Source organism: Euleptes europaea, chromosome 9 (genome assembly GCF_029931775.1).
Source record: "Euleptes europaea isolate rEulEur1 chromosome 9, rEulEur1.hap1, whole genome shotgun sequence".
NCBI classification, from domain to species: domain Eukaryota; kingdom Metazoa; phylum Chordata; class Lepidosauria; order Squamata; family Sphaerodactylidae; genus Euleptes; species Euleptes europaea.
Genome location: NC_079320.1, coordinates 23031360 through 23059140, shown reverse-complemented (window position 1 = coordinate 23059140; position 27781 = coordinate 23031360). Strand labels below are relative to the sequence as shown.

Genomic DNA, 27781 nt, shown 5'->3' with positions numbered 1-27781 from the left:
ATGTCTCCCGCCGCGGCTCTGGCGCTGCTGGCCGCCGCTCTGGCCCTGGCCGCCCCCGAGCCGCCCCCGGCAGCCGCCCGGCGGCGCTTCGCCCAGGACGTCGTGGCCGTCTTCGGGGGCAACCGGAGCCTCTCCCCCGAGCAGGTGGACCGCCTGCTGCAGCAGATGGGAGCCGCGCACCGGCTGGGCGACTCGCTGCGCGGGCAGCAGGAGCTGCACTTCAACCAGGTACGGCGGGGGACGCTTCCACCCCCCCCCGGCGGTGTTTTCCCCGCCCGGTTGACAGAAGGGGGATCGAGACTGCCGGATCAGGCACTTTCCGTCCGCTTTGACGATCGTTTGCAAGTGGGTGCTGCCAGTTCAAGACAGAATAAAATCCAGCTTCCAAGTGCATTGACAGTGGATCGAAAGTGCATTGTTTGGCATGTGTGAAAGTATCTGAGAGAGGGAGGTCGAGTGCAGCAGAAGCTGCACTTCAACCAGGTACTGCGGGGGCGCTTCCCCCCTCCCCTCGGGGGTGTTTTCCCTGCACTTTCACGCTTGCCAGATAAGGCACTTGCAATCCACTTTCCGTCCGCTTTCACGATCGTTTGCAAGTGGGGGTTGCCAGTTCGAGACAGAATAAAATCCAGCTTCCAGGTGCGTTGGAAGCGGATTGAAAGTGCATTATTCGGCATGTGTGAAAGTATCTGAGAGAGGGGGGTCGAGTGCCCGGAGGGAGACTTTGCGAGAGACTCGACTTCTCCCGGAGTCAGAATCCCAGCCTTCGGGCGTTTCCCACATACAAAACTGCCTTTTCGGGCACTTTCACACATGCTGAATAATGCACTTTCAATCCACTTTCAATGCAATGTAACAATCGTTTGCAAGTGGATTTTGTCATTTCGCACAGTCCAGTCCAGCTGCAGCGTGCATTGAAAGTGGATTGAAAGTGCATTGTCCAGCATGCGTGAAAGTGCCCTCAGCCGCTTTCCGTCTGCTTGTCTGCTCCTGTGAATGCACCTTAGGCGGTAGCAAAGCCAGACAGGTTTAAATGGAACGGGCATGCTGGTTTTCCCTGACTTGGATAGCCTGGTCTACCTGGATCTTGTAAGATTTCCAAAGACAAGCAGGGTCAGTCTTGGTTAGTACTTGGATGGGAGACCCACCAAGGAATACCAGGATCACTAGGATGAGGCAGGCAAACGACCTCTGTTCTTCTCTTGCCTTGAAAACCTATGGGGTCGCCGTAAGTCGGTTGCAACTTGAGGCCAAATAAAGGAAAACGCTAGTTTGGTATTTGAACGGGTCACAGGGAAACAAAAAAACGCTTTGAGTGTCATGTAAGAAATTCCCTTCTTCACACAACCCATAGTTAAATTGTGGAACTCCCTGTCCCGGGATGTGGTGATAGCTTCCAACTTGGAAGGCTTTAAGAGGGGAGGGGACATGTTCATGGAGGAGAGGGGTATTCATGGCTACTAGTTAAAATGGGTACTAGTCATGATGCATACCTGTACTCTCCAGGATCAGAGAAGCATGCCTATTCTGTTAGGTGCTGTATCTAAAGAAGTGAACTGTGGCTCACAAAAGCTCATACCCTACCAGAAAATATTTTTGTTAGTCTTTAAGGTGCTACTGGACTCTTGCCCTTTTCTACTATTAGGTGCTGTGGACCACAGGCAGGATGGTGCTGCTGCCGTCATCTTGTTTGTGGGCTTCCTAGAGTCACCTGGTTGGCCACTGTGTGAACAGACTGCTGGACTTGATGGACCTTAGTCTGATCCTGCATGGCCTTTCTTATGTTCTTAAAACTCTCTCCTCCCCCATCGTTATGCCTCAAGATCACCTATCATGGATTGGCCATCCCTAAATTAGCACACATCAGTTGCATACTGGAAGAATTTAAGAGTGGTGGAATCTCTTTTCCCATTGACCATCTCAGTGTGTATTAATAAGCGGGGTGAGGATGTGAACTGGGTGTTAAGCCTGGTGGTAGGACAAGCCACTGTTAAACTAATATCTAATCGTCTTCATTGCATCAGGTACTCTGCAGAATATCAGAATGCAGAACAGACACAAAAGGAGGCTCTGAGAGTTACATTTTCCAGAGTAGACTGCAGTTGACAAAGAGTGATAAACTGGGGAGGGGGGGAGCCTGGGGGCAATGGAAGATGTTAAATCTGGTGGCCCCTTCCAACTCTATGAATCAAGAATGAATCAAGAATTCTATGATTGAAGAGTGAATCAAGAATGCTACCTTGGACATCAAGGACACGTAGGATTAATCCAGCCAGATAGAATCATAGAGTTAGAAGGGACCACCAACCGTGGCGGTCCCTTCCAACTCTATGATTCTATGAAATCTCATTCAGATCACCCTGTTTGCCCCACCCTTAGCACTGGAAGACAACGTTGAACCTGTTTGCTTAATCCCTGTTGTGGGTAGCACCTGTCATATGAATCAGGGTATATGCATGTAAATGCTTATGTTAGCAGGCCTCCCTCATACAATACGATCCACATACACCCCCAAAACGGGTGTGTACATCAGATCCTGTGAGCATGGCCTATTCCTGTATGCATTTGCATTGATACTGGGGTTTCCTGGCATGCTGGTGAAGGACATGAGGTTTTGGTTTGCAGCCCTGCCCAGAGACTTATACAACCTACATATTGTGAACGGAAGCCAAGATGGTTCAGGAGCTACAACATTTCAGAGAGGAAACGAGAACCACACAGAGCAATTTTCTGTTTAATTTTAAGTTTTTGGCTGCAATAAAACCGGAGAAATAGCATGTGCAATTGCATGCCTAAAGTTTATTTAAAGGTTGTAATTCTGCTTTGGATGGCACTGCAAGAGACTTTTCCCCACAGATGTTTATAGGGACAATAGCAGTGAAGGAAGACAAGGAATGAGTCAAGTAGGGATTTGGGGAAAAAAATCTGGGATTCTCTTTTAGCACCTCAGACTTCTGTAGCAATAGTTCTGCTGTTCACAGTAGTCCCAGATTGTGAATTAGGTAACTCTTCTCTTGGATGGAGTAGCATTTTTTTCAGGTATTCTGTAAGTCAAGCATCCTACCTGTGTATGGTAACCTTACTGTATCCAATTTCCTTGTGTAACAAAAAAATTATACTATTTTTAGTGATGCCACCTCTGGGTTGGGAAATACCTGGAGATTTTGGGGGTGGAGCCTGGGGAGGGCAGGGTTTGGGGAGAGGATGGACCTCATAAAGGTATAACGCCTATGAGGCCACCCTCCAAAGCAGCCATTTTCTCCAGGGGAACTTATCTTGATCATCCAGAGATCGGTTGTAATAGGGGAGATTGTAATCTCCAGGTGCACCCCAACTATTTTACCTGCTGGGAGAAGACTTTCAGTCAAATATAACTAATTAAATTTCATTTTGAGGCAGAGGAGACAGGATCTTAGGGCCCAACTGCTACACAAGACATTGGAATTTCTTATGAAGGGATCTGCCCAGCATTTATTAAATTAATGCCATTTTCCCCTTCCAGGCTTTTGGCAGTGTGGGTGGAGGTAACTTTGACTGGCAAAACTATGCAGGGGACAGAACAGTGAAACCCTCTCCCCACTCCATGATTTAAATGCTGATTTAAATTCCCCAAACAGCTGTTCTTTTAATTTAAAAAAACACTGAAAGGATCCAGTTGCAAATTGTCTTGAGTCATCCAGTTATATTAGAACTTGCTTTTGTTTTCTTTTTAAAATATCAGAGAAGCTCTCAGACCAAAGGCAAAATAATATTTAGCTAATACTTCAGCTTTGTGGCCTTTACTGAACTTTATATTTTTGGGAAAAAAACAATACATGTGCAGCCTAATCTTATGCACGCATGCTTATTTGGAATTAAGTCATGCTGAGTCCTTATCGGGCTTATTAATATCTTGTGTCATTTGATTGGTCCAAATAAAAGGTATTGTGGGGATTATGTTATATTGACACAGACTGGTCATCCGTGGAATAAAAATTGTTACCAGATAACTTACTAAGGCAGTTTAACAAATTAGCGTTTTAGTCTGTTAGACCACAAATAATTAACAGGAATGTGTGGCAGGCTTGTGAACAGTTTTGGAAGCTAGTCCTTTTTTTTTTTTTTTTTAAGATTTGTTTATGTATTTTAAACATTTATATGCTACCTTTCTACCCAGATCAGGTCCCCAAGGTGGCAAACACCAGGCATTAAAACATTAATATATATAATATATAAAACATGTAATTACACACAACCAGGGAGGAGGGCCAGTAAGCGTTTACTAAGGATATGCCAAATGAAACAAAAAAGTCTTCACCTGATGTCAGAAGACAGAGAGAGAGACTGCAGAATCTCTTTGGGGATTTGCCATGACCAAGAAGGCTCTTTCTCCGATTTCCACCTGTGTAGCCTCAGGTGGCAGGGGCACTAGGGTTGCCAGCTGCGGGTTGGGAAATACCTGGAGATTTTGGGGGCGGAGCATGAGGAGGGAGGGGTTTGGGGAGGGGAGGGACTTCAATGCCATAGAGTCCAGTTTCTCTAGGTGAACTGATCTCTATCAGCTGGAGATCAGTTGTAATAGCGGGAGAGCTCCAGCTACTACCTGGAGGTTGGTAACCCAAAGGGGCACCTAGATCAGTGCATCCAAAGAGGACCAGAGTGGACAGGTACGTATATACGGGACTAAGACGGTTTGCATGTGAAATAGAACGAGGTGGAGAGAGGCAGGTGGTAGAGATCACAGGCCTGAATGTCCCTTTGGTTGAAAAACAACAACTATGTAGATAGAAAGCTAGCCCAGCAGGTAGAAATGTTCCATCCCCAGGGTTGCCAGCCTCCAGGTGGGGATAGTAGTTCTCCTGGAATTACAACTGATCTCCAGGCTACAGGGATCAGCTCACCTGGAGAAAATGGCAGCTTTGAAGGGAGGACTCTATTTCATTACATCTCTTATGAGCTCCCTCCTCTCCTCAAACTCTATTTTTCCCAAGCTCTGCCACGAAATCTCCAGGAATTTCCCAACTCGGAGCTGATAACCCTATCCCCCTACTCATTACAGATTTAATGCTTACAAGTTTACTTAATACATTCAGGAATTTCATAATGATTCGTATGTGACACTCAGGCTTTACAAGAACATTCTTGATTTGTTGACATAAAGCTTCACAGTAAAAAACATCAGGAACGTCAAGAACTCTATTTGACTTCTTATAAATAGCACTGATGAAGAAATACTAATGGGACTCCAGCAAAATGAAAGACCCATTGACTTAAATTGTTTCAGGATCCAAACCACAGCTCCACCACCTCCTTGCCAAATCAGATAAATACTTGAGCTTGTGCAAAGGTATTTTTTAGAATACTGTTTAGCATCCCTGAGGTTTCTATGAATGTACCCATGTGCTGAAACAGTTTCATGTGCGGACGTGCTGTTCCATTTGTGCAAACATCTGCATTGCAGGGTAATGAAAGACTACATCTGTCAGTGAAGTAACTCAAGCCTTACCTGGGTGATTGTCAACCCAGTGTGTGGCTGCTGCTGAAAAGGCAAATTCCATGCTGGCCATAATCAGAGAAGGAATAAAGAATAAAACTGCTGCTATCATACTGCCCTTATACAAATCTATGGTGAGACCACACCTTGAATACTGTGTACAGTTGTGGTCACCACCACATCTAAAAAAGGATATTGCAGAGCTTGAAAAGGTACAGAAAAGAGCAGCCAAAATGATCAGGGGACTAGAGCAACTGCCCTATGAGGAGCGGTTAAAAGGCTTAGGGGCTGTTCAGCTTGGAAAGAAAGTGGTTAAGGGGAGACATGATAGAGGTCTGTAAAATTATGCATGGTGTGGAGAGAGTGGACAAGGAGAAGATTTTCTTATTCTCTCATAATATTAGAACACGGGGTCATCTGTTGAAGCTGGAGGGTGAGAGATTTAAAACAGACAAAAGGAAGTATTTATTCACACAACACATAGTTAAATTGTGAAATCCCTGTCCCTGGATGTGGGGATGGCTGCCAACTTGGAAGGCTTTAAGAGGGGAGTGGACACATTCGTGGAGGATAGGGCTATTCATGGCTACTAGTCAAAATGGATACTAGTCACGATGCATACCTGTTCTCTCCTGGATCAGAGGAGCATGCCTATTATACTAGGTGCTGTGGAACACAGGCAGGATAATGCTGCTGCAGTTGTCTTGTTTGTGGGCTTCCTAGAGCCACCTGGTTGGCCACTGTGTGAACAGACGTCTGGACTTGATGGGCCTTGATCTGTTCCAGCAAAGCTTTTCTAATGTTCTTATGTCTTTCTCAAGCAAATGCAACTTTCTCATTTCTTTTCAGTGCATGTCTGCCGAAGACATCCTTTCTGTCCATGGAATGCCAAACAGCAGCAAGATAACAGATTCCAGCTTGTCCACTATATGTCCTGCTGTCTTACAACAACTGATTTTTCACCCATGTGAAAAAGCCCTGTCCAAAGGCAATTCCAAGCCATCTACTACAGAAGGTAGCATTCATTATTATTGGTATATACATGAGACTTATGCTGACTTTTATAAACATGGTAAACCTGTGAATAGAAGTTGCTGTGTGTAGTGTGGAGGCTTGTATGATGGTTCATGGGCAGGCAACTGCTTCTGTCTATGAGTGCCACTGTATGAGGAAAGGGGAACAAGTGCCCTTACTGGAAAAGAAGAAGAAGAGTTGGTTTTTATACCCAACTTTTCTCTACCTTTAAGGAGTCTCAAAGCGGTTTACAATCACAATCCCTTCCTCTCCCCACAACAAACACCTTGTGAGGTAGGTGAGGCTGAAAGTGTTTGAAGAGAGCTGTGACTAGCCCAAGGTCATGCAGCAGGCTTCATGTGCAGGATTGGGGAAACCAACCCAGTTCACCAGATTAGAGTCCGCTGCTCATGTGGAGGAGTGGGAAATCAACCCCGGTTCTCCAGATTAGAGTCCACCGCTCAACAGCTACACCATTCTGGTAACATTGTAGGTCATTTGGAGTGGCAAAAGTGCTGCTGCTATAGGACTAATTAAGCACTTGGCACACAATGCCCTCTTGGTCACTCTGAAAATAGCACTTGGTTGGGCTTTCTTCAGTAAATACCGGGAAATGTTGAGGGCAGTGCCTGGGGAGAGTGGTGTTTGAGGAGGATGTGATAAGGATGTGCTATTCCTTGGGAGGTGGTAAGCTCTCCTTCCCTGGAGGTTTTTAAGAAGAGGTTAGATGGCTATCTGTCAGCAATGCTGATTCTGTGAACTTAGGCAGATGATGACAGGGGGGCATCTTGGCCATCTTCTGGTCACTGGGGGTGTGGGGGGGAGGTAGTTGTGAATGTCCTGCATTGTGCAGGGGGTTGGACTAGATGACCCTGGTGGTCCCTTCCAACTCTATAATTCTATGATTCTATAATTTCCCCTAATCTCTGGTGATGTGCTGGGAATTTCCCCTAATGTCTATGGTAAAGATCATAGAGACATGGGGGCATACATATAGCAACACTATGATGGCTGTTTATCCTCTGGTTCCATATACGGAGTTACTAATATGGATTCCTATTTTCATTCATAACTATACACTGAAAGGGTGGAATGGCCCTGAGTACAGCTTACTAACATCTGCATTGGGCTTGCATTATTAGCTATCAGTGCCCAATATAAAAGAGCTTAATAGTGAGAACTAATAAAAAATAATATCTAAAAATAGCCCCCTGATAATTGGCCAGGCTGGTTTATTCCCCTGTAAGAATGATTTATCAGAGTATGAAAAAAGTAAGAAGTAGCGTTATGTATGTGTCTGCTATTTTAGGATTCTATTGCTTCCCCCACTAGACAGTTTTGACTTTTAAAATTGCCACATTAGACATAAAACTGACACGACTCACAAAAGGTATTGTGGAAATTTTTTCTTTTCCATTAGCTGAGGCAGAAATGCAACTATCTGCGATCTGACCTTTCCTTCTGTTCCCTTTCTTTCATGATAACTCCATAGCAGTGTCTTAACGGCAAGATAAGGGCGGAAACATGCTTCTTGAGAATAACAGAAGCTGTCCAAAGGTTGCCTCTCCCTCTGATATTGAATGTGTGCATTTTTTAAACATTCCACAGACAGGTGTAACTGGACACGGCATTTCTGTTGTCACAGGTAATAATGGGCTGATGCCCGTGAATGAGCTGGATTATTAAGACTCATATCAATCCAGTTGCTGACCTGATTTTTGAATTGAACCCGCTTGGTCACCCTAATGGGTGATCTTCACTGGATGGAGGGAGGGCTTCCCCTGATGGTCCTCCTGAATCTCTTGATGCCTCTTGACTATAGTATCTGTCTGCACCAACTGGCTAGGATGGGTACCGGCTGGGAGCACTGTACTCTGGTGGTTCTGTTAGCATCTAACTGGAAAAAGTTGGTTTTTATATGCTGACTTTCTTTACCACAAGGCAGAATCAAACCAACTTACAGTTACCTTCCCTTCCCCTCTCACAACAGACACCCTGTGAAATAGGTGGGGCTGAGAGTTCTTAAAAGAACTGTGACTAGCCCAAAGTCACCCAGCTGGCTTCATGTGTAGGAGTGTGGAATCCAACCCGGCTTACCAGATTAGCATCTGCCGCTCATGTGGAGGAGTGGAAAATTGAACCCAGTTCTCCAGATCAGAGTCCACCGCTCTTAACCACTACACCACCCTGGCTCTCAGGTGCTAGAAGGCGATCCTGGGGCTTTGCTGGTTGGAACTTGTTCTGTGGCTCTATGCAGTGCTCCCCATGCTGTTAGGTGAAACCTCTGGGAGAGGTTGTCCGGAGACTTGGAACAAAATGTCATTAATGGTCAGATGACATGCAACTCTACTTTCTTTTCCAGCAGAGTCAGGTGAGAGTGTGGATGTTCTCAGTGGGTGTCTGGTACAGCCAGTTCATTGCCCAAGAAACCCAGCTGGTTGCTTGGGAATGCCAAATAGGCAGGGGCAGTGGCATGGGGTGGGGGGCAGCCTGCTATTGTCTCCTACACCTGTGTAGCTGCCACCTGGGATTCGAGGTGGGCTCCAGAGGCTCTTTTTCTATACCTTATATCCTCCCAGAGTGACATGGAACAAAAAGTGTGAGAAGAAATGGCTTACAGCAAGGTAAAATGAAGGAGAGATACGGTGGGGGGTTTAGGCTTCCTTCAGCATGTATCACTGTGTCATATGGATCCCTGTGTCATATCTAGTGTTGTCTTGAGAGTCTGGATTTTCTGTCAAAGTCGCAAAGTTGCTACAACATCTTTATTTTAAATTGGTCTCAGTTCTTTGAAAATAAAATTAAAAAGGTGTCGCGGCAACTTCGATTGAAAACTCAGAAGCTCAAGACAACATTAGAATTTAAAATGACTAAACTGAGGCTATCGTACTTTGGTCACATCATGAGAAGACAAGACTCACTGGAAAAGGCAATAATGTTATGGAAAAGTGGAAGGCAGTAGGAAAAGAGGAAGACCCAACTTGAGATGGATTGCCTCAGTAAAGGAAACCATGGCCTTTAGTTTGCAAGACGTGAGCTTGGCTGTTAATGATAGGAAGTTTTGGAGGACATTAATTTATAAGGTCCTTGTGAGTTGGAAGTGAATGGGTGGCACATAACATACACACACAGAGCTCTTCAGCTATCACTATATTGCTTTTGTTTGTCCTTAGGCAAACTTTTAAGCTGTGGGAAGATGCTGCTGTGCGGTTTTATGTGGGACGTCATGTGATGCTCTATGGCTTTAGTGTGAAAAATTGGAATGTCACCTCTGCCACAAATGTCATCCTTCCTTCCGAATAATATAATATGTTTCCCCTGCAGTTTAACGTATACAATGGTTTATGATACACATTTTCTAAGTGAGTTGCCCAAATAAATTCTGCTACTCCCCTAGATGGGAGGGGAGTGGGAATTTTTCTTTCCCAGACAGCAGATTTTAAAGTATTCTGCACACACATCATTTTCTTATCCTGGCTTGACCTTAATATTTCTCTGATTTTCAGTCCCAATTGCAGCTGTTCAACAAAGAGATCTGTGATTTTTTCCCCTTGCCCAACAAGTTGCCCTCAGAAGACACCCCCCAAGTACCACTGTCTTTTAACTCCTATAGTGTTTCTACCATGTGTTTGTTTTTTCCTCACAGTTTGGGGCTTTGGTTTCCTCGCCGTGACTATTATCAACTTTGCATCACTTCTTGGATTGGTTTTAACTCCTCTTTTAAAGAAGCCATATTTTCCCAAGATTTTAACCTACTTTGTAGGATTGGCCATTGGAACACTTTTTTCCAATGCAATTTTTCAGCTTATACCAGAGGTAAGAAGGAAAAAGCTGAAGAGAGACTGTGGTAGAGCTGGGAACATGGGGTTGGATCCAACCAGCTTTTCTATTGGTGAAAAGGGAAGAAGGGTCCAAAAAAAAAAGGCTACTTGGACACAGGTCATGTGGGATTAAAGTTTTATTAAGGACACAGGTCATGTGGGATTAAAGTTTTATTAAGCGGTATGTGTAAGATTGAATGAAAAAGCTGACTGGATCCAACCCTTTTATTCTGCAGGCAACTAGTGTATGTCAGTATTTATAAGCCAAATGTGGTGATTCATTTAAAAGGGACTATTTTTTTCCTAGGCATTTGGATTTGATCCCAAAATAGACAACTATGTTGAAAAAGCCGTAGCTATATTTGGCGGATTCTACATTCTCTTCTTTGTGGAAAGAGTTCTTAAAATGATACTGAAGAGCTATACTCAGGTGAGTAGGTAGCAGGACATGAAAGGGAAAGAAGTACTGAGTTGTGCAAGCTTTTCATTGTTAAAAATCAACTTATTATTTGTAAATTTATTTACTTCTTTTATACCTTTTCTTCCCAGTTGGGACCCAAAGCAGCTTACATTGTTCTCCTCTTCTCCATTTTATTGTCACAACAACCCTGTGAGGTGTGTTAGGCTGTGTTCTTGCCCCGGATTCATCCAGCAAGCTTCCATGGGAGAGAAGGGATTTTGACATGGTTCTCCCTGATCCTAGTCTGAAACACTATCCACTATATCACACTGGCTCTCAATATCTTTTTAATTGTACCGAATTTTAGGTTTAAATACTGAACATGGGTTTAAGCTAGTGGTTATTCTTAATGTGAAAAAATATATTCTTATAAATAATGTTGCTTAATAATATTTTAACCATGCAGCTTAATAGTTGTGTGATATAGTCATTAACGTATCAGAATAGGACCCTGGTTCAAGTTTCCACTCAACCATGATGCTTGCTAGGTAATGTGGCAATCATTGACTTGGATCCTGCTGAATGCTACCACTGATGGAAACATTTCCATCCACAGATTGTGGCTTTCTCCCCATCCCTGTAGCAAGAGATTCCCTCCCGCACCCTATTAGAGACTCTGCACTAGCAAGTTTCAAGGTTTTGCCTGTGAAAACACTGATTAGCCGCAGAGATCTCCAGGGGTTATCACGTTACAGAAACATTTCTGCCTCTAACTGTGATAATACAACATGTAGGGAGTGAGTTCTATTCTCTGAACTGTTAACCAGCAAACCAGACAGGACACCTGCATAAACTTTTATCTTTTATTGAAAAAAGAAAATATTATTTTTATTGAGCAAGACAGAAAAATAAAGGCACAAAATAATTAACCCTACAATTATGGTGAATGAATGCTAAGATTATCAGCGTTCCTAGCATTGATTGATCTTATTATAGCCAATGACAGTTTTAAAAACAAATTTGTCTCACTGCTTTTAGGGATTATCAAAAAGCCAGGCTACACAAAATCTCACCCAGAGAGCTCACCTATTTGTCTTCTGAGACCTCCAGCCAGAGAAATCTGATTTGCTTGTCACAAGAGTGCTTATTTAATAGAAAAATATCAGTCTTATCTTTCTCTTTGATTTATTGCAATCATGTGGCTATTTCTAGATATCTGACTGGTTTCAACTAAATAAGAGATAAGCAACGTCAGTGCAAATAAGCTAATCAGCAGGTGCATATGAAACAACAAGAAGGCCAGTCACAACTCTTAAAAAGCAATTAATCTAGCCTTTTCTGTAACTGTTCCAACTAACTGTCCAAGATGAACGTAGGCCTAAGCAACAGAATTCAATGACAGTTGAACAGGTGTGTAATCGCTCAGTCAGCTTGCAAACTCAGCAAGAAAAAGGAGTGATGTCATTGCAGCCACCACACCCTGCTGCAGTAAAAAAAAAATGCCCTTCATCTCTGGGAAATACGGTTTTGTGAGGGGATAAGGCAGCCCTTTCCCTTCAGTGAACTACAACTCCCAGAGTTCCTTTGGCTCACAACTATGAAAGCAAAAAAAAATGTATATGATATTAATTTGTGTGGACATAACAGTGTAATGTATCATTACCTAGTTATTTCAGTTGGATTCTCCCAAAATGCTAGTCATGTGGGATGGGGAACCACCTGGAACAGCATGTGGGGGAACGGAGAAACATCATACTCTAGTGCCTGTGGAAATGTTAGGTGGCCTCAAACTCACCGTCTCTCAACATAAGCTAGCTCACAGGAAAGGGAGAGGATGCAGAAGAAAACCATGTATTATTCTGCCCTGAGCTCTTTAGAAGAAGGCTAGGCTAAAAACCAACCAAATAATAATTAGAAGGAACAATATTATTTGACTGTCTTAATCTAGTAGCTAAACCTTAAACAATGTCTCTGTTTTCATGTGCTGCCAAACCACAGTTTGGCATTAATTGACTCAGCCGCAGGCTTGTATACTCAGCCTCGCTTTCCATCTTTCTCGTGCATGTTGTGATTCCAGCCCTCCTTTTCTCAAGCCACACAGGGGTGGACCATAAGGAAAAAACAGCAATGGAAAAGGGCCCCGCCCCAGTCTCTCCTGGCCCTGCCTCCCAAGGAGGGAGAGAGACCAGCTGGGCTGAGCCAGACCCCTGGTTCCCCACACCTTGCTGGTTTGGCTTGCGTCAGTCAAGGCACGCTTGTGATGACCCCCCAGCCTATTGGTCATTTGGACTTTTCTCAGTGGCCTTAATGGCCACTACGCCCCTTGAGCCAAACCACTGTTTGCAATGATATTCAAATAGGCAAACAGTGGTTTGTGACTGCCTTTCATTGCAGAGTTGCAATCTATAGTCAATCCCCCGTTTGCAATTCTAGTTTGGAGGGTGAGCAATAATTGCAGCTTGTTGGTTTGCATGTGAAAGCAAATCATGATTTTGGCTGTACATGGAAAGGGAGAGAAATAATTGTAGCATATGAGTGGCAAGATTCATTCATGCAACACTAATTCATGGTTATGTCTGATCTGGCTCATTGTCTTTGAAATCAAATAAGCTGGCATCAGTAAATGGAAAAGTGGACATTTCCCATGAACACGTGAAGCTGCCTTATACTGAATCTGACCCTTGGTCTATCAAAGTCAGTATTGTCTACTCAGACCAATAACGGCTCTCCAGAGTCTCAGGCAGATGTCTTTCACATCACCTACTTGCCTAGTCCCTTTAACTGGAGTTGCTGGAGGATTGAACCTGGGACCTTCTGCATGCCAAGCAGATGCTCTACAAACTGAGCCATGGCCCCTGCATGGAGATGCCAAGCCAATAATTTTTATAGTGTTATGGCGATCTAGGAATCTCAGGCAATGCTACCAAGACTGGTCTTGTGTATTTGTATCCCAGTTGAAACAGCCAGAAGATTTCTTTCCTATTGCAAAAGTTTGGGCAACTTTTGTTCCACATGAATTTTTGTTTCTTATACTGTTTCATTTGGTTTTGTTTAGGTGGATCACAGCCACTTTGACCATGAACTGAAACCTCCCCAAAATCTTCCTCTCCCCCCTGAAACGTTCAAACCCACTAATGGAACAGCTATATGCTATGCAAATCCAGCTGTAGCTGAGGCAAATGGGACCCTGAATTTCGACAGCCTCAGCGTGGTCTCCGGTCAGGTATGAGTATGGTTTTATACACATTAATGAGTTTCACCAGTCTGTGTTATTTGGGAAGGGGAAAGGATGTGATCCTTGTTTTTGTTATCAGTTTTAAAATCAATTTCACAGCATTCATTTCAGTACTATGAGAACGCAGTCATTGTGGAACGACTGTACAGTTGACGATATGCTTTTGTTAACACCAAAGAATGCATTTGTATGTATTAAAAAAATTACGACATAGGTTTAAATGTACCTTTTGGCAGACTCTGATATCTCCCTCTTCCTTGAACTTCTAACAAAGTTCCGTCAAGTATTGACTTCTTACATATATAGGGATGGCCTTTAGGAGTATTAATTTTGTATGGGGAAAGTATGATGTATGTGTGTTATTTGTGTTTTTCTCAAAAAAAAGTTATATATATAAAAAAGAATAATCCTCCTGAATCAGACCAATGGTCCTTCTAGTTCAGCATTTCACTCAATGGTCACTCAGATTTTCCCAGCCGTTCAACAAGCAGTCACAAGAGGTCAAAATCTCCCCCTCTTTCTTTCCGTCCAAGGCTGGTACTAAGGTTTATTGCTTCTGAACATAGTGGTTCTATTTTATCATCATAGCTGATTGCCGGTAATAGATTTATCCTCCACTAAATTGTCTAATCCCATTCCACACTTGGTTTATGACCAAGGGTAGAAGCTGTAACCAACCCTGGCTCCTGGATGAATGTATCTTAATGGCACATGTATTCATCTTATTCAAATGCTATATTTTAGGTGTACATTAAAAAATCTGAGGTATAGAACTTAAAAAGCCAACATTGCTGAGAGCCCTTTTAACAAAGTATCAGGGGTGCGTTTGACATGGATGTGAAAGAACTGCTTGTTTGGGCAAGACAGTAACTTTTTTTTGGCATGTCGAACTTCTCACACTGACAAACTTTTCAGAATGATATGGACCATATGCCCCAGTCCTACGTGGAATGATGAGCAGAGGGTGTTGGGGTTGTTCCTTTTCTCTCGGCCACCTGGCATATGCCACCCTTGCTTCTTTAACTCTAGTGGATGTTCACACAGTGGCGCAACTTGCCAAAGCCAACGTGAGCAGGCTTGGTTCGTGTGTGTGGCTGAACTCCTACCTTTAAATGGAGCTTGTGCACAATGGACTTGGCAGAGTGGGCAGGGAGGTAAAGCATATTCACTTCCATACTCCTGTTCCTCCCCACATGGAAGGCCACTGCATCCTCCAGAATGGATTTTCATTTCTACTGGTGAGGGATATGCTGCTTCTACCTCTCCCTTGAGTATTGAAAGGGAACCACTTCATTCTTTCAGCTTGGCCTTCTTCCAAGGAGTTCAGAGCAGAATACAAGGTTTTCTTCCACTCCCTCTCTCTTTCCTGTGAGCTAGGTTAAGTTGAGAGACAATGAGCCAGTGTGGTGTAGTGGTTAAGAGTGGTGGACTCTATTCTGGAGAACCAGGTTCGATTCCCCGCTCCTCCACATGAGCAGTGGACCCTAATCTGGTGAAATGGGTTGGTTTCCCCACTCCTACACATGAGCAGTGGACTCTAATCTGGAGAACTGGGTTTCATTCCCCACTTCTCCACATGAAACCTGCTGGGTGACCTTGGGCTAGTCACAGTTCTCTCGGAACTCTCAGCCCCACCTGCTTCACAAGGTGTCTGTTGTGGGGAGAGGAAGGGAAGGAGATTGTAAGATGGCTTTATTCTCCTTAAAAGATAGGGAAATCAGCATATAAAAGCCAACTCTTTTTTCTTTGTCTTCTTCTTTGTCTTCTTCATCTTCTTTTCTTCAGTCACTAGTTTCTATCTATCTAATCTGTCTCATTTTTAGACCCATTCTTTCTCCAAGGATCTCAGAGGAGCTTAGATCAGTCTGCCTTCACAATTTTATCTTTACAACAACCCTGTGAGGGAGCCTAGGCTGACTGTGTGATTGGCTCAAGGTCAGCCAATTTCATGGCAGAGTGGTGATGTGAACCCAGATCGTAGCTCGGCACTATAACCACTGTACCATACCAGCACAGTTCTCCACATATATAATTGTGGCAAAAATGTTACTTTCATGGCATCTCCGAGTTGCATGCATATACTGTAGAATGCATGGTAAGCACCTGGGTTTATTCAAAAGCGATGAGGAACATACACTGCTTAAATCATTATGTTCAAACCACTGCTCTCCCTGGCAATGAGAGTCAGTTGAGAGGAATGTGGTTCTACAGGGTATCAGGGATTGTAGATGAAATGTATGATGAATTGAAAAAAGGATTAACGGAACTGTGGGCACAATGGCATAGTTGGTTGGTAAAGGTTCACACCTAACTCAGAAGTATTTAGTCAGGCCGGTTCAAGAGGAGCCAATAGGCTGCATGGTGGGTACAACAGTGTGGTACAAAAATACCTCAGGTAGCTTACCTCAAGGCCACCAATGCACTGGCCTGGATACTCCCCATTTGTGGGCAGCAATTATGTTTATTTGGGGGGGGGGATTGTAGGCTTGTTCTCTCCCCCTCTTTTTTTTTTTTAAGATGCCAGACTAATTCCTGTCAGGAATTAGGGATGCCAGCCTCCAGATGGGACCTGGGGATCCCTTGGAGTTGCAGCTCATCTCCAGACTACAGAGATCAGTTTCCCTGGAGAAAATGGATGGTTTGGCCTTATGCCCAGCTGAGGTTCCTGTCCTCCCCAGGATTCATCCCCAAATCTCCAGGAATTTCCCAACCTGGTTCTGCAGCCCTAGCCTTCATCCCCTCCGGTGGCAAAAGGGGAACATTGCAACCCTAGACATGTTCTTTTTTATCACATACACTGAATTCCCACTCAGACTTAATTTCCATCTTTATATCCTCTTGTCATGCTTACAAAAAAATCATAGCTTGCTTAGATAGTAAAATGTTAATTTTTTTTTAAAAAGGATGAGCTTTACCAGTCAGAGAAAGAGGCTTTATCATTTAGCAGATCCTTACAGGGATACTTTGGGGTGCCAAGTTACAGCTCAGAGTAGTTAAAAAAGGGCCCAGTAAGAAACTAAACGTGCAAATAATAAATAGGACATTGAGTGTGTGAAGTTTCGTATAGTCACTTTGACGACAGATTGGCTGGGTGTTTTTTTGTTTTTTAAAGTAGGTGCTCCCATTCTGTCAGGTTTGTTTAAACCTGCTCCTCTGGACGTTTCAGTATCACTTACCAGCCTTGCTTTTGTAACAAATGTGGTTTTATGATCCATTTTGAAACTGACTTAGATGCCATGATTTCCCTTTGTAGAATCTCCCTTAAACATGGCGTGGTTTGGGGCTATAATAAATATGTTGGAGCCAAGTAAGAAAAACCTAATGTGAAAAGGCAGTTTTTATGAATTGCAGTGTTGTCTTTTGGAAAATTATATAGTTTTTATGGGGATATTATAGGGGCATTTCCTCTTTTTTACGTGGAGTGTTTCAGGCTCTATGTTGGTGAGATGCTGGTTGCTTTCAGCAGTGCTCAAATGACCTTGGTGGCACAGATATGGCTGGGGTCACAGTTCAAAGGTTCTTGCTCCATGGATGCCAGTGCATAATCCATGGGGGGCATGGATTGCTGGCATGCAGGTGCTACACATTTGGGGGGGGGGTTGTCATGTGAAATAAAAACCTTGCAAATGAGATGTAGATTGCAAGCAGCTTCTACACAGGTGGGTCTTTTTGGTGGCACAGCAGGTGGTCAGAATCTCTGCTCATCGAACCCTCAGTTATTTACTTATTGAATGGGATTAGCAGACTTTATGTTACTCAGAATAGTTGGCCTTTAAAGAGTGCCAGTGCAATCCTCCAACTTGAATGGGGGTCTACTAAGGCCTGTTAATATTCAGTGATACTATACTGGATTACATGGAGAACATGGGATATTCCTGTATTCCCCACTGCCTTGACACTGAGCTTGTACAGGGGTTAGTCAACCCTTGGTAGAGAATGAATCTCACAACAGCAGGCTTAGCAATGGTGATAACAAGAGAAACTGCAAAGTGAATGGCTGTTGTCACCTTGGGTCAAACTTTGTGTGTGTGTGTGGGGGGTATTACGGTGAGAAATTTGGGAGAAGACATATACCACTGCAGCAATGCTATGAGAATTGGTCCTTTATCCCTCTCCTGCTGTAGCTAACTCAAAGCGATTTACCCAAGATTCTTAGACAGTCTTTCATCTAAGCACTGGGTTTGATCCCACAGAGGATTTCTGCAAACATGGGGGGGGGCAACTTTCACCTGTTTCCCCCTTTTGCAGCAGACCTCTGCCTCCTGTCCCCCAAGAGCAAAATTTCAGGTGGATTGAGGGCAGGTGACAAAGGTGTGGCCCTTTGATGGAAATCCCTTCCATCTGTGGCAATCCTCCATGGGATCCAAGCTACTATCCAGCCTTATAATGAAGAAGTGGTGAACTGTGAGATGAATCTGGCTCCGAGCTATGACCCAGAATCAAAACAATGCTCTACAGTAGTATATTGCTGCACACTCTTGGACTCTGCCAGCTGCCTGCTTTTTAGGCCTCCTGTCCATGAGGCTGTACCCTGAGCGTCTTCAGTAAGAGCGGTTCATATTCCTGTTTTGGCCCAAGGAAGCGTTCTCACCATGAGAATGATGCTGCTGGAATTTGGTCTTATTCCGAGCATGCCAACAATCTAGTATAGTTCTCAAAACAGTCTTCTGGCATGCAGTGCAATTTGTAAGAAGGTTAATGTATCATCGTTTAAAAACAAGAATTGCCAAAAGAGACCTGGAGCCACCGGAGAAAAGATTCATTATGTTGCAGTCGTCACAAATCAGTTGGCAAAACAGCATGTTAATCTTAAACATCGACTCAAAATCCAGGCGATGGTGTGATTACTGCCACAGTTGGAAAGTCTTGCTATGAGAGCAATCGTCATAAGCAAATCAATAGTGTTTGTGCAGTGCAAGGATAATGAGATTTACTCAGGAGTAAATCTTAATGGAATCAATGGGATTTACTCCCCAGGAGGAAGTTTAGGATCCCAGTTTAAGTTGCAAAAGAAGGCCTCTGTAGCCTGGTATAGATGACAGCCCCATGTGTTCACTGAATGTGCATGGAAGGAGAGCGGGTGAGAGCATGCTGGCCCCACCCCTTGCCTCTACACAAATATTTGGTCGTCTGCAGGGTGTGACCACATGGAGGAAGTGGCCATGCATATGCCCCCTCCCCATGATCAGAGACTCTACTTTCCAAACGTTCCTGATAACTAGGAGGGAGAATTTGCACAACCACTTCCTCCACATGGTCACTGGGATGGCCCCAGTGGGAAGACAGTCCCCCACACCATTAGCCTCCCAGGACTTTTCTTGGTTGCCTTAATGGCCAATCGACCCCAGCTTATTCCCCCTCCCCATGCTGGCTACCATACGTGAAACTTCTCGTCAAAGCAATGTTATTCAGCCTTTATACTATCTGTTAAGCCAAAGAGAGCCAGCGTGGTACAGTGGTTAAGAGCGGTGGACTGTAATCGGGAGAACCGGGCTCGATTCCCCACTCTTCCACATGAAGCCTGCTTGGGCCAGTCACAGTTCTCTCAGAACTCTCTCAGCCCTCACGGAGGCAAGCAATGGCAAAGCACCTCTGAACATCTCTTGCCTTGAAACCCTACAGTGTCACTGTAAGTCAGCTATGACTTATTTTAAGCGCGTGCACACACACACACACACACACACATTGTGCCAGGATAACATTAATGTTTTTTCAGTTTCTTCACTGTAATGCATTATTGAACCTTTGCCGTTGTGAATCTTTTGGTTCAGTATAGTTTGGACTGTAGCTAAACTGCAAACATTGCCTGGAGGCAGGCAATGGCAAACCACCTTGAATGTCTCTTGCCTAGAAAACCCTACACGGTCGCCATGGGTCAGCTGTGACTTGACGGCACTTTCCTCCACCACCAAGCCAAAGAAGCATTGGTCAAAGCATTTCATTTAGGCACATGATTACAGCACCAACTGAACACAGAATACTTTCACAGGGCAATGTAGGATTTAGTTTTTCTTCACCCTTTAACGTTGTCCTTTAGTCTGAAAGGCAAAACAGAGTTGATCAACCCCGATGCAGTCTCTGTTAATATCTCTGGTATACAGGCATTTGCAAATATATACCAATCTCTGTCTCACAATCTGATACATAATTTGTGTGGGAGGACTGTGTGGCAAAGATACTAGTTTTTATCACTGCTCCTCTTTCCATTTCACGTAAGCATCACTCTCGTTTTTACTACACTCCAGCTGAGGCTGCCAATAGCATTTTATGATTATTTCGGTATTGTTCAGCCAAGGTGTTATCAGCTTTTACTGGAGTAATAACAACTTGTCTGACAATTCTGGGACTTCAGTATTTGAACGCAGCCACCGGATAATCATACTTGTTAGGCCAGTGATAAGAATCAGGCAGTAGAGATACAACTCAATCATGCTGTTTCATGATGCTGCTCATTCACTTTACATTCCCATTTACCAAGGCTGGAAATGTCGCGTATTTGAGTAGCATTTTCCTCTAATGTTCCTTTGATGATTTGCAGATAATTTCCCACAATCTTGTCTGAGACGATGGCTCTCTTTATAGTCAGAAGAGCCAGTGTGGTATAGTTATAATGTCGAGCTAGGATCTGGGGGGACCCAGGTTCAAATCCTTACTCTGCTATGGAAACTTGCTGGGTGACCTTGGGCCCGTCACACATTTCAGTGTAAACTACATTCACGTGAATGTATGTTTTAGACAGCATAGTTCTGCTTGGATGCCACTGTATGGCTTGTTTGAATGGTGCCGGTTGTTTTATTGACTTCGTTTTGCTTTTCATTTTGGCTGTAAGTAACTTCGAGCTGTTTTACTTGTAAGATGCCTCGAGCAGGCCTGTGGAGAGGCGGCATATAATTTTTCTAAATAAATAAATATGGTGACTGCAAGTAAAAATTTAAAGATATGAATTTACCAGTGTAGTGTGAAGTACGCTGTTTAGATAAATTCTCTGCCTCAGTGGTCCTCTGCGTCCTGCTACCTGGGCAGTGCTTGTGCTCTGTGAACAGAGGGGGAACTGACATTTCCCCTTTCTGCAATTGGGTGTCTCCTAAAATGTACAGGAGACGTGAATCGGCTCCCTCACAGTGTTGTGTAATCAGGATGTGTTTCCTTTTCATCCCTGCAGAAAGAAGAAACCCAAAGCAGTTCGTGTCACTGTTTAAAGGGATCGTCATTGTCTGAAATCGGAACAATCGCTTGGATGATCACCTTGAGCGACGCTTTGCATAACTTCATTGATGGACTTGCCATCGGTGCTTCCTTCACGCTTTCCCTGCTTCAGGGAATTAGCACATCCATAGCAATCTTGTGTGAAGAGTTTCCTCACGAACTGGGTGAGACCTTTTCCATTATCTCAGCCCACAGATGTATGCAGTGAGTAATGTATTTTCAGACGAGAGCTGACTAAAACCCTAACGTATTCCGTAGCCAGCATGTCGTAGTGGATAAAGTGTTGGACAAGGATCCTGGAATACCTGGGTTCAAATCCCTACTTCTACCAAGGAATCTTGCTGGATGTCCTTGGGCTTGTCACAAACTCTCAGCCTGGCCTAGAGGTTGCCAGGTCCCTCTTTGCCACCGGCAGGAGGTTTTTGAGTGGAGCCTGAGGAGGGCAGGGTTTGGGGAGGGGAGGGACATCAATGCCATGGAGTCCAATTGCCAAAGTGGCCATTTTCTCCAGATGAACTGATCTCTGTTGCCTGGAGATCAGCTGTAATAGCAGGAGATCGCCAGCTAGTACCTGGAGGTTGGTAAACCTAACATTTGAGGCCTTCAAAAAGATGAAAAAGCGACTCAGAAAATATTTGGAGGTTACAAAGTGAAAAACAGCACACAGCTCAATTCTAATACTTTCAAAATTTGTAATCAATGTATAGAAACAAAACAAGCAAGTGCAATAACATACAACAGATAGAAAGCAAGCAAATTACATAGAGTAGAAAAAACAGGAACTCCAAGAAATCTGGTTCCAATAATATTAAACCAAGTCTAAATAGACTTCCACAAGGTTACTCGCAGTAGGGGGAGACTGTTCAAACCCCAAAGTTCAAGCAATTGCGAGATGGTGGTAACAGGTTGTAAATGGGGGAGGACAACCCTCTGTTCTGCAGAAATAATATTGTTACATTATACACTATTGCCAGTTTTACATTATACACTATTATAAACTATTAGAATTTAGCTGTGTGCTGTTTTTCACTTTGTAACTTCCTTACAGTACAGGTGATTTTGTAGTACCTGGAGGTTGGCAACCCTAGCCTGGCCTATCTCACAGTTGTGGTGAGACAATCGAGGAGGGGAGAATGAAGTGCTAAGCCACGTTGAGTCCCAGCTGGGGAAAAGCAGAGTATAAATAAATAAGTGTGTGTGTGTGTGTGTGTGTGTGTGTGAAGTGCTGTCAAGTTGTAGCCGACTTCCGGCGACCCCAGCAAGGGGCTTTCAAGGCAAGGGAGAAGCATGGTTTGCCAATTGCCTTCCTCTGCAGAGTCTTCCTTGGTGGTCTCCCTTCCAAATGCTGATTCTGTTTAGCGTCCAAGATGCAATGAAATCAGGCTATACCATCTTACCTTCCCTCCCAAACAAATAAATACAAATGAATTTCAAAGGAGGGAGGGGATGAATTGTTTTTCTTGCAAATTTCACACACATTACTATTCTCCTTTAAATTTTCTTGGAACTTTTTGTGTCACTGTTGCACCACATAACAATTAATATTTCTTGCTGATACTTCGTAAAACTTTATTGATGGACTTGCCCTTTAAGTCTCAGTTGGCTGGGAGAAAGGTGGGATTATAAATGTTTAAAATAAACATGTTTTCTTTTGCAGGGGATTTCGTCATCCTTCTTAATGCGGGGATGAGCACACGGCAGGCCTTGTTTTTCAACTTCCTGTCAGCATGCTCCTGTTATATTGGCCTGGCTTTTGGTATAGTAGTGGGAAACAACTTTGCACCAAACATTATCTTCGCCATAGCTGGAGGCATGTTCCTGTATATTTCCCTGGCAGATATGGTGAGATTCCACATCTTATTTTGCCTAGGATCAAGTGGGGTTACGTTACACACTATAAGAAAATACAGTGTGTGTAGAGGGGGAGAATTGCAGTAAAAATTTGTGTAGCCTACTTCAGCAGCATGAAATGCATTCCTTGTGGGTTGTCTTATAATTACGATAGTTTGCGATTGGCACTTGACTTCAGTTTTCCTAATTTTGGCAAGTTGGATGCAATCTGGTACGCTGTTAGGGTCAAATCAGACATATTGGGGAGATCAACAAGAACTTTATTCATGTAGTCTGTCATTAATGTGCAGTGAAGGGTATCTTTTAACCTAAAATTATACCAAGGGCAGGGAAGGAGCAGGGAAGCAAAATCCTGCTCTCTCTTCTGCCTTAATCCTGCAGAGCTATAGTACTTAAACATCTTAAGAACATAAGAACATAAAGGCCCTGCTGGATCAGACCAAGGCCCATCAAGTCCAGCAGTCTGTTCACACAGTGGCCAACCAGGTGCCTCTAGGAAGCCACTAATCTTCCTTCCAGCCCAACGTATTTCTGGTGGTGCAGCTAGATATGGAGAAAAATGCTAAAAAAATTGGAATGCCATTAAATGATGCTGTGGAAGGGCCAGGGTTTTGGGTCCTCTGCCCTACGAGTTCCACTGGGGACACCAGCCCACTGCTAGCACCTGGTGGGAGCTTTAGGGGGCCAGGCAGGGCCAGGCAAATAGGTACTGTGACAATGCCATGACATCATTTCCAGTTAGGGTTGCCAACCTCCAGGTGGGGCCTGGCGATCTCCCACTATTACAACTGACCTCCAGATGACAAGAGATCAGTTCACCTAGAGAAAATGGCCACGTTGGAAGGTGGACGCTATGGCATAATACCCCATTTAAGTCCCTCCCCAAATCCCACCCTCCTCAGGCCCCACTCCCAAAATCTTCAGGTATTTCCCAACCTGCAGCTGGCAACACTATTTTCAGTGCTAACCTGGAAGCAATGTCATCACATTAGAGTGATGCTCTAGTATTCCTCCAAAACCAGAGTTTGGGAAGATCCTGGAACATCAAGCTGACAGGAAAGAATCACTTCCAGGTCCATACCTGAAGTGACACCGTGGTGTTAACATGATGCCCTGTCCTCCCCATTTTCCTCCCACTGAGCAGCGGTGGGTGACTGAGTCCTGGAACAGGTGACCAGACAGCCCTAAGTTCCATGTTTTCAGTTAAAAAATATACCCCCAGTTAGGGTTGCCAACCTCCAGGTACCAGCTGGAGATCTCCTGCTATTACAACTGATCTCCAGCTGATAGAGATCAGTTCCCTTGGAGAAAATGGCCACTTTGACCATTGGACTCTATGGCATTGAAGTCCCTCCCCTCACCAAACCCCGCCCTCCTCAGGCTCCACCCCAAAAACCTCCCACTGGTGGCAAAGAGGGACCTGGCAACCCTTCCTCCAGTCTGCTTGTACGGTAGTTCACCAGTGGGTCTGAGCCACAGGATGGGGCCCTGGTTCAGTGACAGTGCATCGGTTTGGCATGCAGAAAGTCCCAGATTCAGTTCCTGCCATCTCCAGTTAACCCTTCCCAACAAATCACTGAGCTGCATGTTCAGAATGATTTGGTTTAATTCAGCCTTGTTTGTACATGTATGTAGGGCTGCTCGCTGGAAAAAAATTACTACTTCTAGTAGTAACTTCTCTCAAAAAGGGATTCCTCGGGTCTTCAGGGACTGGCTGCAAAGACATGGCCTTGTAGTTGATCTCAGGGTTTTATCCCCTGAAAAGAGAGATTACTCTTTCTATTCACGTAGACATATAGTATACTCCAGAACAGACCATGTCTTCGCGTCAACTGATTTATTATCCAGAAAAGCTGAAATTCAGCTGGCTGTAAATTATATGTTGATCATGCACCAATAAAATTTAAGTTTTATATTCAACATCCACCTAAACAAAAAATCTAGTGGTTAAATAATTGCCTACTAAATAATTGCCTACTTAATTGCCTACTGAAAAATGAGAAAGTGTTAGGGCAAGTTTGTTTATTATTTCAATTCCTGACTCACCCTCCCTGGCCAAAGCCAGGCTTAGGGCAAGTAACAACATACAAATCATAATAATTCTAAAAAATTTAAAACTATAAGGGACGATAGGTTTTTTTCTTTGAGATTAATGATCAGCAGGAACTTCCCTTCCATATAGTTTTGAGATTCCTTCAAAGCCTAACTCAGAGGAGTCTTAATATCACTGCAAACTCATATTAGCAAACAGAACTAGAAGATAAAGGAAGAATTACTGAAAGATTTAGCTGACAAGGAAAGGAAGCATAAGGTACAACCCACAGAAGAAACGAGTGTCATTCTGGATACACTCCACAACGAGATTAAACTACTAGATGCTCAGCAGGTAGCCAAAGTTATTTTATCTTCAAAACAAAATCTCTTCAAATATGCTAATAAGCCAGGGAAGTATCTGGCCTGTCTGCTAGGAGACATAACTGGTACTAATAGAATTACATAACTCAAATCTAAATCCAGGTTTAAGGTATATGATTCACCTCAGATTGTAGATGAGTTCAGGGACTTCTTTCAGAATTTTTATTCAAAAAAGGATACCCCAAATGCCAAAATGCAAATTATTTTGAATAGAAATACCAAAATTAACAGAGGAACACAGAAATATAATGGATAAACTGTTATCTTTAGAATAAATTAATGAAGCAATAAGTGAATTAAGACGTAATAAAACACCAGGCCCTGATAGGTTTTCCCAATGAATTTTATATTCTATTGAAAGAAGGGTTGGCTCCTTATTTTAAAAAGTGGTTCAAGTGACTGCAAAGAGAGGAGATAGAGGCAGTACCTGGTTGGGAAGTAAATATTACACTAATCTCCAAAGAAGGGAAGGACAGCAATAATGTAGCAGCATAATAGGTGATCATAAAATTTTCACTGCAATATTTGCTAAGAGATTAAATAGTTTCTTAGGATTCTACATAAATGAATATCAAACGGGGTTTCTAGAAGGTAGACAACTAAAAAAAAAGAATAGTCTTTTTCTTTGTGGATGCTGAGAAAGCCTTTGATAGAATAAGCTGGGTTTTCTTTGAGCATGTGCTTGAGCTATTTGGCTTTGGGGAGCCAGCATGGTGTAGTGGTTAAGAGCGGTGGTTTGGAGCTGTGAAGTCTGATCTGGAGAACCGGGTTTGATTCCCCACTCCTCCACATGAGCGGTGGAGGCTAATCTGGGGAACTGGAATTGTTTCCCCAGTTTTTCACATGAAGACAGCTGTGTGACCTTGGACCAGTCACAGTTCTCTCAGATCTGGGGCGGGGGGTGGGGGAGGTGATTGTAAGCCGCTTTGAGACCCCTTAAAGGTAGAGAAAAGTGGGATATAAAAACCAACTCTTTTTCTTCTGCTTTTAAAGGCAGACAGCAAGGGGGGCGGGGCTGAACTTGTAAGGGGGTAAATTTTTCCCAGGACCCCTCAGGACCTCTGTAGCATTGGAAAGACATTTTCAGGGAGCCTGTTTTTCTACTCTTTAAGTTTCAGAAGAAAACTCTGGTCCTACTTCATCTTTGATAAGCAGCCAGAATAGCAATATTGTTGATCTGTGTTTGTCAGCACTTTATAGAAGCTGGAGAATCTTTGGTGTCTTTGAATTAATTTTCAAGGACATTGCGTGTTGCGGTGATTAGCTGCATGTAAGTGGAAAGCCTTCACCTGTCAAATTAGGATTGGCTTCTGTAAATGTTTTTGTTTTGTGTGAGTTGGTGAGTTGTGTGTGTGTGTCGACAGAGCTGGATTTTTAAAAATTACTATACAACTTTCCCCCACTGTTCTAAGCGTCTTATAATAAAACAAGTAAATTCACAACATTAATTATTCCCGCCCCACCGCAGTTTCCAATATTAGTTCAAATTGCTTAGTGCTAGGGTTGCCAGGTCCCTCTTCACCAACGGCGGGAGGTTTTGGGGCGGAGCCTGAGGAGGGAGGGGTTAGGGAGGGGAGGGACTTCAATGCCATAGAGTCCAATTGCCAAAGCGGCCATTTTCTCCAGGTGAACTGATCGCTATCGGCTGGAGATCAATTGTAATAGCAGGAGATCTCCAGCTAGTACCTGGAGGTTGGCATCCCTACTTAGTGCAGTGCTAGCAATTGCTCTTCGTAAGCCAGCAGCAGGATTTGGCAACTCCCTCTGCCAAGCTCTGCTTGGCCTTAATAGGCCAGCCCAGATAAAAAGTCCTATGAATTGCTGCTTCTGCATTAGTCAGGCTTGGAAGTTCTTCTGCACCATTCAAAAGCATGGGAGCTTGACAAGAGCACAGTGCTGACTGCTCAAGAGAATTTTTAAACTGAGGTTTAGAACTGAGTGAAGTAGAAAAGACCATTTCTGTTCTTTGTCACTTGGTGAAGTAATTACTTGGACTCAGTGTCCAAACTGGGCACAGTCCCAAGTTATTGCTTTTCTACTAGCTTAAGAACCATGCCAAATTTTATACGGTAATGTAACCCTCTCTCTATATATAAATGGATGCACAGAAGCAAAAAAACCCACTGAAATGGAATAAGCTGTTTGACCACCAGATGGCAACACCGGTCTAAGAATGTTTTCTCTTTTTCTAGTTTCCAGAGATGAACGACATGATGAGAGAGAAAGTAACAGGGAGGAAAACGGATCTAGCTTTCTTCCTGATCCAGAATGCTGGCTTGCTCACGGGGTTTACTGCTATACTGCTGATCACCCTGTATGCAGGGGATATTGAACTGGAATAATGTAATCCTGGAAGACACCTGGAA

General features: G+C 43.7%; 1 protein-coding gene across 1 annotated transcript; it reads left to right on the top strand.

Annotated features, from left to right (window-relative positions):
* SLC39A8 (solute carrier family 39 member 8) lies at positions 1–27781 on the top strand. Its single transcript, XM_056855222.1, has 8 exons — positions 1–228; positions 6323–6488; positions 10134–10303; positions 10616–10738; positions 13764–13931; positions 21106–21313; positions 22807–22991; positions 27608–27781. Exons 1-8 carry the CDS (start codon positions 1–3, stop codon positions 27755–27757), a joined length of 1398 nt encoding a protein of 465 aa, XP_056711200.1. The 3' UTR covers positions 27758–27781.

Bases quoted from the DNA above. Each gene is read 5' to 3' on its own strand.
- SLC39A8 (XM_056855222.1), top strand. From the start codon at position 1: ATGTCTCCCGCCGCGGCTCTGGCGCTGCTGGCCGCCGCTCTGGCCCTG. The intron at 229-6,322 runs GTACGGCGGGGG...ATTTCTTTTCAG, and splicing joins AGGAGCTGCACTTCAACCAG to TGCATGTCTGCCGAAGACAT. The intron at 6,489-10,133 runs GTAGCATTCATT...TTTTCCTCACAG, and splicing joins CAAGCCATCTACTACAGAAG to TTTGGGGCTTTGGTTTCCTC.